The sequence below is a fragment of the Schistocerca gregaria genome, chromosome 6 (assembly GCF_023897955.1).
Source record: "Schistocerca gregaria isolate iqSchGreg1 chromosome 6, iqSchGreg1.2, whole genome shotgun sequence".
NCBI classification, from domain to species: domain Eukaryota; kingdom Metazoa; phylum Arthropoda; class Insecta; order Orthoptera; family Acrididae; genus Schistocerca; species Schistocerca gregaria.
Window position 1 is genome coordinate 269,410,997 of NC_064925.1, and position 15,145 is coordinate 269,426,141.

The following is a 15,145-nucleotide window of genomic DNA, read 5'->3' on the forward strand; positions in this document are numbered from 1 at the left end:
ACGATCTCTATAATCTTAGTGCACGCTTACGCCACTGCCACGGCAGTCCGTCTCAGTGGGGTCAAGGTGAAACTGCGTATGCGTCGCATCAGATGAAAATACAGTCACTTTAGGAACAATGACCAAATTGTGTGGTTTCATATTTCTGAAAAACACTGAACGCGAAAAACAATTAGATATTATCTAATTATTTTTGGCTACCTGAAGACACAATAAAATATATGTACGAAAAACGCAAAGGCGCACAGGCAGACACAAATATTTCTCAGATTTTAATCACTTGTGTCGCCACGTAATCGTGGATTGTATTGTTCCATAATGGAAAAAAGGTCTTTCACACACATATCTTGATTGAAACATTAATATCGGGTTTGGAGTCTCATTGTAGAGAAGTGAAGAGTCTTTCTACTCTTGGGTAGTTATATAGCGAAAATTCTTTAAAACAGATGTTACACTGCAGACCGATGAGTTTTATCTGCAGGAGTACAGGCGCACATTCAACCGAAACGGTAAACTGTCGATAAAGTAACCCACAGAAAGATAGGAGATTTGCCATGTCTTCAAAAGTTTTGTGAAATTATTCTTGTAATTCTTTCAATGCTGCACTTAATTCTTCAAAATTCGCATTTGCTTCAAATCCAGAGAATTAGGGAAATGGATACCGTTCTTTTGCAGAAACTGTCGCTTCCATAGCGCAATTTTCCTTTTAGATGCATCAAATTTCCTCTCAAATCAGAATTAAGTGCCCTCTCACTTCGTAAAGTTCTGCTCATGAACTTCAAGTGCGCAGAGAAGTGCAAGGTCTGCAGCCCATTCGACATCTTCCGCTCACGTACGAAGGCGGTTTACGAAGGTGACAAACAAACGGTTGCAAGCGACAGTTACGGTACGCGTATAAACTTGCTTTGCGCTCGATGTATGATTGTATCCTGCAGATTATGTCTGTCACTTGCTAGTTCAGAATTTTCGCCACTATTAGCCATGACACCTCGCATCCAATGGAATTAAAATTCACTGAATAACATGCTACGATCATCTTTAGTGTTTGAATTAGGCAGAGCCTTCAGAACACTATTGAACACTCTTTGGCTGTCACAGGATGCAGAACTAGCCTTAACTCGACCGACATCGTTTGTGACTCCAATAATAGTTACTATATGCAGAAATTCAACAATAGTGGGTGTTAAATCTAAAAATAGTTCCAGACATGCCTCTCGACTTAACCAATGAACTTCGCAATAAAATATAAATTCACCATACTCTTTGTTCAGTTTCATCAAGAACTGTTGAAACTCAGTGTTTAATAACGCATGTGACTTCATAAAAATAACTATTTGTACTGCCAACTTCATCAAATGCTCCATTTAACAGAATGTGCTTCTAAACGTAGAAAACGACGAATCAAGCACAAATACCTCTTTCATCGTCAACTAAATCTTTTAAATTCTTTGTGCATGGTGTTGTAATGCCATTCCAGCTGTGTCTGGTCCCCGACCAGTATGCTTCTGAAATATACATACTGAGAATTCTCGTCTTTCCCTCCGATACGTATTGTACCTTTCGTTCATTTTTAAAGGCTAGTGATGATTCATCGCTAGACTGGCTCACTTTGAGCAACAGCCACTGGGCCTTTGAACTTCCGTTATATCACTAGCAAAGGAATAAACAGCACTGACACTACGATTCTGCCGAACTGAAGAATGTCATGCAAAGCGAAAAATACCACACCAAATGCTGGAAAAAACAGTGTCGCATCGCACAGCCAATTCAACAGTCGCTCTGTATCAGGTAATTTCGAGACGCACCGATCACAGACGAGACAGACCCAACGAAGGAGAGGTCTGCCAAGTAGTAACAAGTTCCAGACCACACGCACGCAGCACATCAAGCATGCGTGATGTCCTGCACGCTGTGGCCGACCCTACTGTAGGTGGTGAAGGCGTAGTATCAGGCGGCCATATGACGTTCCTCCGTAGACATGTATCATGGAAATGAAGGTACGTCTAAGTGCCAGATGGTTGTAAGGAGCCAGTGGACAGGTCGAGGTGTGGGCGTGACAATGTGACAGGAGGGAGCTTTCGTGTTTGGGTGTAGTCATGGCCACACTGTGATTGCAATTGCCCGATATGTTAGTGTATCAGCGCGGACTGTCCTACGGGCCTACAAGGTGTGATGTAACATTTGCAGTTGTGTGATACAACGTAAGACCACTAGTCTATACACCTCACAATTCATATCGACAGAGACAAGCGACACGCGTGGTCAACGGCAATCAGTCTCAAATAAAACAGGAAATGCTGCTATTCGTGAATGCAGTTCATCTCAGAATTTCCGAATAAATATTGCACTGAAAGTCACTTGGACTCAGGTATTTCGCCAGACGACATTGCTCACAGCTGCACATCTTCAGTGGGCGAATTTGTACCGAAAATCGACGGCACCGGCTGGAGGCGTGTGTTCTGGTACGACGAAACACGGTTTTCCTTTTTCCAAAATAGTACTAGACGTCGAATGCACTATGGTACAATAACGTGGTCACCTGTGGAGGATGTAAATCGGACTGGAGGAGGTTCTACGTTGTTTTTCGTATCACAACTGCGAACCTTTCATTCAGTTCATGAACAAAGCAGGAATGAGTCAGGCATATATGCACATATCTCAGCACTGCATTCGGCTCTAGAAACCCCAGCTTCAAGACCCAGGAAGGGCATTTTCGCCTATATCTGGACGTTGCCTAGATGTAGGGGTAATGACTTCACAATATAGCCAGTCAGAGCCCAGTACTTTACCAATGTTGATCAAAAGCATTCAAGTGACATTAACTTGTTTTGGGTCTTGTTCAAAAGTACTCGAACGACCTGAGCTTTTAATCAAAATATGTACATATACACGCATGCTACACTACTTTCAGCTTAAAAAACATGTAACCTTCACCAGAAAGGTACAAATTAGCTCCATGTTCAAAAGTATCTGAATGAACTCTACACCATTTTCATGAGTATCCAAACGACCTGCACCATTTTACAGAAAGTAAGTAATCTCTGTCCATCTCTCTCCCTCCCCCTGTCCCTCTCTCTCTCTCTCTCTCTCTCACACACACACACACACTCACACACACACACACACACACACACACACACACGCACGCACACACACACACAGGCACACACACACACACACACACAAAGCGCGCGATCTCTAGCACTCACTCACAACTAAGAAAAATATTGTACATACATGCAGACCTTGGCTGCAGCATTAGATAATATGCATGTCCGCAAGGCCCTGTTAAGTGTCAATACCTTGACTTAGGCGGTGTTGGATATGACACCCAGAGGAAATTTATTATTTTCTAACTGAGAATATGTTCAAGAATTCTTCAGCAAAACGATGTTAAGGATAGTGGCGGCCGAAGACTTCCGGCGTAACAAGTCACCCTCATTCTGCCGACGACCTTGTCAAAGAGGAAGGGAGAGCGGATAGAGGTTCAGGGCAACCTCTTGTTCTTGGGTGGGAAACTGCCCCTAAAGGTGGAAGAATAAGCAATCATCGAAGGCATGAGGATGCAGAAGGCAATGGAAACCACAGAATTACAGAAACATAACGTGTATGCAGATTACACATGGCCTGAAATTGACAAGCTATCGTAAGTGAAAGAGAAGAAAAATTATATGATCTGCTAAATGGAATGACCAATATAATGAGTGTAGAATATGGACTGAGAGTAAATCGAAGAAAGGCGAAAGTAATTAGAACTAGAAGAAATTAGAACAGCTAGAAAGTTAACATCAGGGTAGATGATTTCAAAGTAGATGAAGTTAAAGAATACTGCTTCCTAGGCAGCAAAATAACCAGGGACGAACGCAGCAATCAGGACATCAAAAGCCCACTACCACTGGCAAAAAGGAGTTTCCTGGCCAAGAGTAGTCTACTAATATCAAACATAGGCCTAAAATTGAGGAAGAAATTTCTGAGAATGTACGCTTGAAGCACAGCATTTTATGGTGGTGAAACATGGACTGTAGGTAAATCGGAACAGAAGAGAATCGAAGCATTTGAGATGTGGTGCTACCGACGAATTCTGAAAATTAAGTGGACTGATAGGGCAAGAAATGAGGACGCTCTGCGTAGAATCGGAGAGGAAAGAGATATGTGGGAAACACTGACATGACATGATAATAGGACATCTCTTAAGACATCAGGGAATGACTTCCATGGTGTTAGAGGCGGCTGTAGAGGACAAAAACTGTAGAGCACAACAGAGATTGGAATACATCCAGCAAATAATTAAGGACGTGGAATGCAAGTGGTATTCTGAGATGGAGAGTTTCGAACAGGAGAGGAATGTGTGGCAGGCCACGTGAAACCAGAAAGAAAGACTGCGGTGTGCAGTTTGGAGGCACCATTCTTTTACCCTTCTTATGTACTGAATGCACCTGCGCTGGGCGGAAGTTTCATGATAAATATAAGCTAAGGAAGGGGCCAATGCCGTAGAGTATTCTTTGTATAACCGAACTGGCATTCCATCCGTACGTGGCGACTTATTTGTTTCCAAATCTTTTTTACACGATGCGTATATCTATGTCCTTCATACGGAAGTATCGCGACGTTGAAACGACGGTATGTTTGTACGACCCTTGCCCGTGAACGATTTATTAAACACGAAATCTTCTGTTTTCCTATTTCTTTCTTCTATTGCCACACTAAACAGATTAATGAGGAACTGGTTAGAAGCTTTCGACACTCTTTACAAATTTTCTCTGGTGCTCGGCGAGATTTTCTGCTCAGGCATGACGGTGGTAGTTGTATGCTTCGCTCATTGATGTGTCCACATTTGCGCGTTCTTTTTGTGAACCTAGAGTTCTACAGTCTTTGCTTCCTCAACATTATATGAATTTGGTTGTGTTCGTATTTTTCCGTCCCTAATGCACTGAGGCGGCTTTTACTTCTCCAGAGGGCTATTTACAGTCTATGCAAACTTTACCCATCATACTGGAACTAAAGTGGGATGCCAGCAACGGCTTACCTGGCCTTTCTAGCAAAAATGAGCTCCTTTCCCTCTTGATGATATATTAAGTTTAGTAACCATCATCGCTATGATGAAATTATGATTAATGGTACCTGTCTTTATACTGTCACTCGATATTGTCAGGCTAGTTTGTAGTTAAAATATTTCTATTCGGGAAAAACTTCAACATCACTTTCCAAAACTGCCTGTATGTAACCCTGCAAACTTTGAGTGACTCAAAAACTGCACGGTGGAATCGGGTTGCCGGTAAAAATGTCCAACATTTAGCTTCATTTCACTGGTCCTGTAATACACATCTAGAGAGTATCACAGCCACACAAATTCGATATCAATAAAGGCAATATTTGCGTTGACTGAAGTGAACTCCATTCATCCTAGACATCTAATCTGTCTTTCCGAAATATGTACCACGAGTCACTTAATATGTACTTAGTGTTTCTGCCAGGTCTCAATCTCAAGAATAATTTGAGTACTGTTAATTATGCAGATGGCAGTAAATTCAATAACTTTGTTACTAATACTACGACAAGCCCTGATTAAATTTTAACATCCGTTGTGTCTTCACTCTGGACACGATCTGTTTTCACTATCGTAGTGTCGACTGGTGGGTATTCGCGAGAGTACCTCAAACTCATGGTTAGCCTTAACGAGACCTATGTTCGTTCCAGAAGTAATCCGCTACCCGAGTTGCTGTTATGTAGCGCAACCAGGTCCAGAGATCTCCATTCGAAGCCTCGTTTGAGACCCTCTATTTGGCTTCAGACCGAAGGAACCCTATCACCGCCAGAGATAATGCTGCAATTGCGAGCTCCACTTGCTTCCCGCTCATGAGGCCAGCAACCTTCATCCGACAGCCGCTCATATGAACAGAAGATCGCCTCAAAGCCCAAGCGACAGGTGTCACTGGTTCAAAATGGTTCAAATGGCTCTGAGCACTATGGGACTCAACTTGTGAGGTCATCAGTCCCCTAGAACTTAGAACTACTTAAACCGAACTAACCTAAGGACATCACACACATCCATGCCCGAGGCAGGTGTCACTGGTGCCCGGCCTAACGACATAAATAACAACTTGCAGTCTACTGTATCGTGCACCATCGACAGCTGCAGGCAAGGCCACGTACCGAATACACATTGCCCTTCTTTCAGCCTGAAAGCTATTTCCCGAAAGGCTCCATAATGTGCATAACGTTGGAGCTCCCGATAAATTAGCAAACCCCTCATCCCTTGTGCCTGCTCGGACCCTCCTGACACCCTTGCCACCAGTTTACTCACAACGAAACCTGATGGCCAGGCTTCATGCCGAACCTGTGCCTCGAGCGAAACGTCACCACCACCCACTCACCTTGTGGTGAGGGCGGATCCACCGCGGCGGGTACAGTGAAAGACGCCTCGGCAGCAGAGCTTGAGTGCGAAACAAGAGACACTGAAGTGTCCCATGCAACGCGCCAGTTTCTGGTACACCAATACACTCTGAAGTGGCAGCCTGAAATAGGTGACCGGAATCAAAAGCACAACCACAGTTTTCGGAATGCGGCCAGATCCCCCTGCGTGTGTATATGACGTGCACACACCCAATCTATCTTAGCACGACTAACTTAAGAAGTAAACTCTACAAGCACAAAGAGAAGCCTAAAAGTGCCAGATCCCCCTGCGTGTGTATATGACGAGCACACACCCAATCTATCTTAGCACGACTAACTTAAGAAGTAAATTCTACAAGCACAAAGAGAAGCCTAAAAGTGCAACTTAGTATACTCTTGACGTGTTACCAATGAGTCCGACTCCTACAGAGCTGTGTAGCGAGTAAGAAATGGGAACTGAGTGAATCTACAAAAACGCGAGATTACGTCTCTTAAACAGAAAACCACACACGGACCTTAAGATAAATACAGGACTACTAGTCTACTGGGCATAAAAGGCGAGCGCAGTGTATGTATGTGTAAAAGAGAGAAAGAGAGAGAGAGATAGAGAGAGAGAGAGAGAGAGAGAGAGAGAGACAGACAGAAAGAGAGAGAGAGAGAGAGAGAGAGAGAGAGAGAGAGAGAGAGAGAGAGAAGGCAGAGAAAATTTTCATGGAGATGAAGGCTAATACTTAATTTTTCCACAGTTGAATGGGCCGGATAAAACGCGTTTCACTGCATCTGAAGATAGCCCGCCATAATGCCGATTTTGTATCATCAGTGCATCACTGGTAATGTAGAGTTCGACCACTGAATAAGGAGAAGCAAGATGAATCTCTCCTTGACCATGTTATCACCAAACTTTCCGTAGAGCGTCATATACTTGGCTACTCACAATAAGTAGCAGAAATGAAGTGAATGAAATAACCAAGTGGAGGTGGTGTTGGGAGTAATCCATTAGATGCGCGTGCGAGAAATACAACAGCGCTTATGCAGTGCTGTCAGTTTGTCAGACAAACATTGATTAGACGAGATTCTGACTGAAAAACATGGCACAGAGAGGAAGCAGGAGATGCTAAGTTCAGTGAAAAATTAGGATACCTTTGTAGGTAGTGTAGGATTGGAAACGTAAGTTAAAGTAGCATGGACATAGAAGGCTGATAAAGGAACCAGAAGAAGAACAAGAAAAAATGGAGTAAATGTAATGAACAGAATAATAAAAACAGATTGAAGTCGTATGAAGTGTGTCTAACCAGACAATAATCTCACAGTAGTTGTCAGAAGTGCGTGTGAAACTGCTTCACAAGTTACTCCAAAAGAAAACGGCTTGACGAAGAGAATATAATGCACATCCCCAAACAAGCTAATATAATTTAAACATTTGCTACGTTATCAGTACTTGGAGATTCAGCCAGAGATGCAACAGTGATTGCTGAGCCTTTTAAACGTGAAAAACATTTTTGAAAACAGAAAACTGACATTCAAGGAGATGATCATTCAATGTAAAAATACATATTGAAGGGAATCATCGGTATTTAGGATCATATACGAACAACAGATTTGGTCTGTATTTGACGAAAAATGAGTTCTCCTTAAGCAGTCTTCCAACAAGAACATTTATCAACATAGAATATTGTTTATTAGTGACAATTTACCAAAAGAACCTAAGAGATATGAGAGGGCTATTGTTAGCTTTCAGACAGAAAGTTAATATGGTTTCCATTTTGTATCTTGTAAAAAGAAAGTCATTGTTTTGTACTACTTCGATGGCTTTGGCAATTTACCATTTCCTTCGGAAACAATGACGTACTTCAAATACTAAACAATAACATATTGGTGCAATACGTTTCTATTACATTAAAAGTCAAATGTGTGGCCCTCTTTGGTTAAAGTTTATGAACTCTAGATGAATTGGTAAACTTTTAGCACACACAGACAGGTACAACTGAATATCAGTTACAATAACACTCTCCAACCATGTGAGATGAGGAATAATGCACATGTTAATTTTAACCTAAATAATAACATGCGATCGGTTTTGAGAGAAATGTAAGCGTAAATGTTACTAGGAGATTCAGTAATATTCGGAACATTTGCGTTCTTTGCATTAATTTCTGGAGTTTCATTCTACAATGTTGCTCCTGCACACACGTTACATCAGTTCTGAATGTTCTATCACCTAGATATAAGATAGAAGAATCACAAAATTCACACATTTAAATACCAGGTGGGGTAAAATATTTTTCAGAATGAACTATATTCTGTAGATATCAAGAAGCAACTTTTGTGGATTTCAATAGTACATAAATAATTGTCCGACTATATTTCAAGAAACATAATAGGCATTGTAAACAGGCATCATGTTAAGTTAGAAAATAAAAGGTGAATATGAAGGTGAAAGGAAATTAGAAAAAGAGAGATGTGTTTTCTTTGTGTACTCGACCAATACTGTCATCACTAAGATTCTCAGTGGTATAAGTACTAACAACACACCACGTGAGTTCTAATTCATAATTACGATGAGTGAAGAAGAATAAGAAGAACAAAATGATGTTGATGAGTTACATACGAAATATGAGAGAAAAAATTGTCATTGATGACTCTATTAGACGCTTCGTGCATCATAAGCAGAAACCATTTTGTCAACCAATTGTCGCTCAGAACGATGCCATATAGATTATGATACTAAGTGAAAACACTCACTTACCGCCTTGCAAGAGTCGTCCGTATATTCAAAGAAGAATTGAGTGAAACACAGTGCAGAAAGCTATTCGCACTGCCTATAATAAAACTGTGCACTTTGCATTTCTTCAGAAACGTCGTATTGATTGAACAACAAAAGTGCTGATCACATAAGGATATACATCATTTACGACAAGTGACACACTCGAATTGCAGAGTGGTTTCTGAGGAACGAGAGATGAAATTAAAGAATTCGTTGGTGGTGATGGACGTTTCTCCTTCTACATCCCGATCGCTATGGTACATGGTTGGCAGAGGATTACAGGAAGACAGTTTTATACTCTCGCCATGGACATGTACTGATTCGCAGTATACAAGACACTAATGTCAGATAAACCAGGCACCAAGTCGAAACTTCTCGAAAAACATCATCGAAACGACCGGGAATACGAATGTAAAAAAAGATCTGAGTCCAGCATACCGTCATTGGGATTTCAATGAATGCATTTAACTGAAATTAGAACAAGAACGTGGGAAGCGAAAGTAATGATACCACTCGAAACAGAAAAACACTAATTTTAGATTTTCAGTCAATTCTAAATCAGATGATTCCTGAAATCATATAAATACCTCCAAGAGGGCTGTTCAGTCGATTTTAGCAAAAAGAAAACTGCGCTGGCATATGCAATGTACAGCAATTCTCAGTCGCTGTTGTATGGAGGGAGAGACAGTAAGCGGAAATACACTCATGAATCGTACAAAGTTCCATAAGTCTCCCATACATTTCATCGATTGTTCGCTGAAAGACGAGGAAACACTGAAATCGTCTGTCACTAACATTAGAGTTGAAATGAAAACAAAGATACCATTTCCATTAAAAATGGTACCATACGGTCTTGTTGTTGACGATTCTGTGACAGGAATGAGGCCTTTAATCTACTGGGTAAGAGCGAAAAAATTGGAAATTTGTGATAAGTTCCTGTGGGACCAAACTGCTGAGGTCATCGAGCCGTAGACTTAAACACTGTTTAATCTTAGACTAACTTACTCAAAGACAACACACACACACACACACACACACACACACACACACACACACACATTCCCGAGGGAAGACTCGATCCTCCAACGAGGGAAACCGTGGCAAGGAGCACTGAGGCCGCGCGAATGGGGAACAAAGAGTACTGACATAACAGGTATTTAACTCTAAACGAAATATTGTAAATACGATTGTAGAAGAAATAAAGGAAGAATTTTTTTTAAAAAAAACATATTCAGCCTCAGTTATTGGTCCATACAGGTTTTTTTCTCTTTACATCCGTGTCCCACTCTATTAGTTACGGTAGCAAAAGAAGAGAATCTGTAGAAAACATACAAGGTACAGTTCTCCTTTACAAGCACTATGGAGGGATACAGGGAACGTCACAAATTTCTAGCAATTTCTTGATCTCACATACACCTCTAGATTTGAATGGGATAACCAGAAGTGACTTCATGACCACGTGATAGTAGATGCCGCCATCCTGTACCTTAAGCCTTGATAGACACAACTGATTAGTAAACGGTGGTAGAATAAGCTCTCGTTCCCTTCTCAGTTGCGTGCACACTGTAGGATGGATATATATATATATATATATATATATATATATATATATATATATATATATATATTGATTGCCTTCAGACGTGAAAATTAAAATTTTTGCGATACCAGGTCATGAACGAGCAATACTTTGAATTACGTGTCCGTAAACAATCCGTGCCATGGCAGACTACTGTCTACCAAATCCGGGTTCCTTGTGCCGCTTTAAAAGCTCAGTAAACAACTTAACTGTTGTTGTTTTTTTCCAAGTAGTATTTACTGCTGTTTACACCTGATGATGTGCTCACAAAGCTGAACGTATACACAGATGAAAGTTCCACGGCAGATACGACCCTGAATGGAAGAAATTGTTCACTGTGTGTGGAACAGGAGGAGGAACCGGGACGTTCTAGCTGCAGAGCGCCGAGCAGAAGTTGTCGACAAAGAGGTTGCTGCTCGTCATAATTTGCGGAGATGATGTCGGATCGTGTGATTTATGTTTAATCAGTAAGCAGCTGCCATGTGGCCGTGACATGCACACAGCTGGAGCAGAATGCCGTTTGTTCTCTGTAACAGTAAGGAACCAGCTTGTGCATATTAAAAAACGAAAGAAAGAAAATAAAAAATACGCTGGATCAGCAACTCAGAATGGCCAAGTGTTTTGTGTAGAAACTACAAACAGAGAATACAAAAACGAGAAGTTTCGACTTCTGCGTCTGTTTGCACTTTTGACTTTCTTTATCTGCCATTCGATTTTGATGTGCCTTGATTCAACTGGCAGTAATTTAAGTAAAGCAATTATGTTTCCTAGGCAATGATTATACGATCCATCTCTATTATAGTTAATGAAGCTTAATTACATTATCACTGTGCTTAAACAGGTTAGTGCAAGAAGCTTGATGCAGAGAGCTGAATGGGTGTTGCAGAGCGAGAAGGTGGCGTTCGCTGCGTACGATGTGGTGACGTCAATGCAAGAATGCCCCGTGTCCATCAAACGGACGCTCCTTTTGATCATGCTCAGAGCCCAGAGGCCACTGTGCATCACTGCCGCGGGGTTCTTCCCTTTCTCCAGGGAATCCTTCGTGTCGGTGAGCAATTATGCGCTATTTGTGTCCATAAAATCTTGTGTTTAGTGTTAGTCTTTCACAATGCTAATGGTTTTCATGTGGTAATTGTGGTAGCCCTGATACTAAAAGTGTGGACTGAAAATGCTGGGAGGGGTTCAGATAGATTGCTTTGCATAGTAATTAGTATAGGAGGAATAAGATCAAAAAAGGTGGAGAAATAGTAAAGAACGTAAGAAGTGAGAAGAATAAAAACAAATAAACAACATTGATAAAGATGGGGGATGGCTGAAATACTGTGAATATATGTTAACAGATAATCGAGTAGAGTTCCTACACATAGAATCTGGACGATTAAGGAGGGACTAGTACCACATGCGTTCCTGAAAGAACTATCAAAATCAATAAAAAATTAAAAGTGGCACCTCTTCAACTCCTGGAGGAACACCCATTGAATTGATAAGAAATGCATCAGAAGGCACGATAAATACAATTCACCTAGTCTGTAACAAGTATCTGACTGATCAAGAAGAATCAGCAAAAATGGAAAACAGCATGCTTGGTACCATTCGTAAGAAAGGATTAATAGAAGATTTCAGCAACTCGATGGACATAAGCCCTATTGCGTCAGTGGGAAAGCTGCAAGATCGGATTGTAAGAGCGTCAGTAGAATGATGCCATAATAGGAGGAGAAGAAAGTAGCTTTACCGCAGGCCGATCCTTAGTAGACAATTAAAGAAAAAGGAGCCAGGGGAGGCGACACATAAGATTTTCGTTGATTTACAAAACAAAAAGCGACAATGTACCAACAAAAAATTCTATATCGGTATCTTGATGAGGGCACAATAAATAAGCTCGATGTGCTTCAGTCTGGAAAAGGTTACGAGGTAATGAACACAAAAGTTAAATTAGAAAAGGAAATCTCCCAGTAATACTATCAATCAGTGGCTCCAGACAAGGGGGCGGCATAGTATCTATTGTGTGTAAAATCTATCTGAACAAAGTTCTTAAAGAACTGATGAAAACGTGTGAACTAATGCGCCTAAACGTAGATGGGGATTAAGTGTCTAGTTTATTATTCGGGGATGATCAAATAATATTGGTTGCAGATGACTATTAAGGAGAGCACATAATGTAGATAATCGTAGATACATACAAGAAGGACAGATTGACAAAAGTTCCTTCTAAAACAAAACATAATATCCCTCTGTATGACGTAAACATCATGACAGTGTCATAGATGGAAATACTGTTAAGGAGTGTCGAAATACTTCACGGGTGACATGCTGGAAGTCAGTGTCCAACGGGCACAATACTTCGGCAAACGCAAACGACCACGTTGCCGTCATCAGATGCACTGACATCCAGCCGGGAGAAGCTGAAGGATCACAACTGCTGGGGCATGTCCTAAGTAGAAATATCTGGGAGTTACAGTCTCAGTTCAGTGTGCCAATGAATAACAAATAAGAAAGAGGACAAGAAAAACAATAATAAACGTATTCTATCCTTCGGCCAGGCAAAATTAGGAACCACAGAACCAAAGCTTACATGAATCAATAATAAAAAGCAGTCGTCTCTATGGGATCCGGGAAAATAACAAAACAAATAGGGGACCTGAAGACGTGAAAACGGATCTTTTGAGAAGTTTGAGACAATTCACGGCAAGAGAAAATTACAAATAAATAAAATTGGCAGCTACTGAAAACTCCCACGTATATCACAAGATGTGTATAAATACTAGTGCCAAAGTATGTACACAGGATGGTCCATTGATAGTGACAGGGGCAAATATCTCACGAAATAAGCGTCAAACGAAAAACCTACAAAGAACGAAACTCGTCTAGTTTTAAGGAGGAAACCAGATGGTGCTATGGTTGGCCCGCTAGATGGCGCTGTCACAAGTCAAACGGATATCAACTGCGTTTTTTAAAAATAGGAATCCCCATTTTTACTACATATACGTGTAGTACGTAAAGAAATATGAATGTTTTAGTTGGACCACAATTTTCGCTTAGTGATAGATGGCGCTGTAGTAGTCACAAATGTGTAAGTACCTGGTATCTCGTAACATTCCGCCAGTGCAGACGGTATTTACTTCCTGATACATTACCAGTGTTAAAATGGACCGTTTACCAATTGCGGAAAAGGCTGATATCGTGTTGATGTATGGCTATTGTGGTCAAAATGCCCAACGGGCGTGCGCTATGTATGCTGCTCGGTATCCTGGACGACATCATCCAAGTGGCCGTACCGTTCGCCGGATAGTTACATTATTTAAGGACCTGCAACAAATAATGATGCCCAAGTAGGTGTTTTAGCTCCAGCGCGACAAATCCGCACATCAGTAGCAGACAAATTACGCGAGAATCGGGAATCTCAAAAACGTCGGTGTTGAGAATGTTACATCAACATCTATTGCACCCGTTCCATATTTCTATGCACCAGGCGACGACTTTTAACGTCGTGTACAGTTCTGCCACTGGGCACAAGATAAATTACGGGACGATGACGGACTTATTGCACACGTTCTATTTAGCGACGAAGCGTCATTCACCAACAGCCGTAACTTAAACCGCTATAATATGCACTATTCGGCAACGGAAAATCCACGATGGCTGCGACAAGTGGAACATCAGCGACTTTGGCGGGTTAATGTATGGTGCAGCATTTTGAGAGGAAGGATAATTGGCCCCCATTTGATCGATGGCAATCTAAATTGCGCAATGTATGCTGATTTCCTACGTAATGTTCTACCGATGTTACTACAAGATGTTTCACTGCATGACACAATGGCGATGTACTTCCAACATGATGGATGTCAGGCACACAGCGCTCGGGCGGTTGAAGCGGTATTGAATCGCATATTTCATGACAGGTGGATTGGTCGTCGAACCACCATACGATGGTCCGTACGTTCACCGGATATGACGTCCCCGGATTTCTTTCTGTGGGGAAAGTTGAAGGATATTTGCTATCATGATTCACCGACAACGTCTGAAAACATGCGTCAGCGCATTGTCAATGCATGCGCGAACATTACAGATGGCGAACTACTCGCTGTTGAGAGAAATGTGATTACACGTATTGCCAAAAGCATTGAGGTTGACGTACATCATTTTGAGCATTTATTGCATTAAAGTGGTATTTACAGGTAATCACGCTCTAACACCATGCGTTTTCAGAAATTTAAAAAAAATTGATATCCGTTTGACCTATGGCAGCGCCATCTAGCGGGCCAACCATAGCGCCATCTAGTATCCTCCTTCAAGCTAGACGAGTTTCGTTCTTTGCAGTTTTTTCGTTTGACGCTTATTTAGTGAGATATTTGGCCCGGTAACGATCAATGGACCGCCCTGTAAGTGCAGATAGGCACGATGCTCACATT

The 15,145-nt window shown here is 41.4% G+C and overlaps 1 protein-coding gene across 1 annotated transcript in view; it reads left to right on the plus strand.

The window, feature by feature from the left end:
* Positions 1 to 15,145, plus strand: part of LOC126278706 (odorant receptor Or2-like) — a 66,061-nt gene that overhangs the window by 26,427 nt on the left and 24,489 nt on the right. The window contains exon 5 of the mRNA XM_049978979.1: positions 11,623 to 11,784. Within this exon, the coding sequence (XP_049834936.1) occupies positions 11,623 to 11,784 (162 nt within the window). The remainder of the gene's footprint in view (positions 1 to 11,622; positions 11,785 to 15,145) is intronic.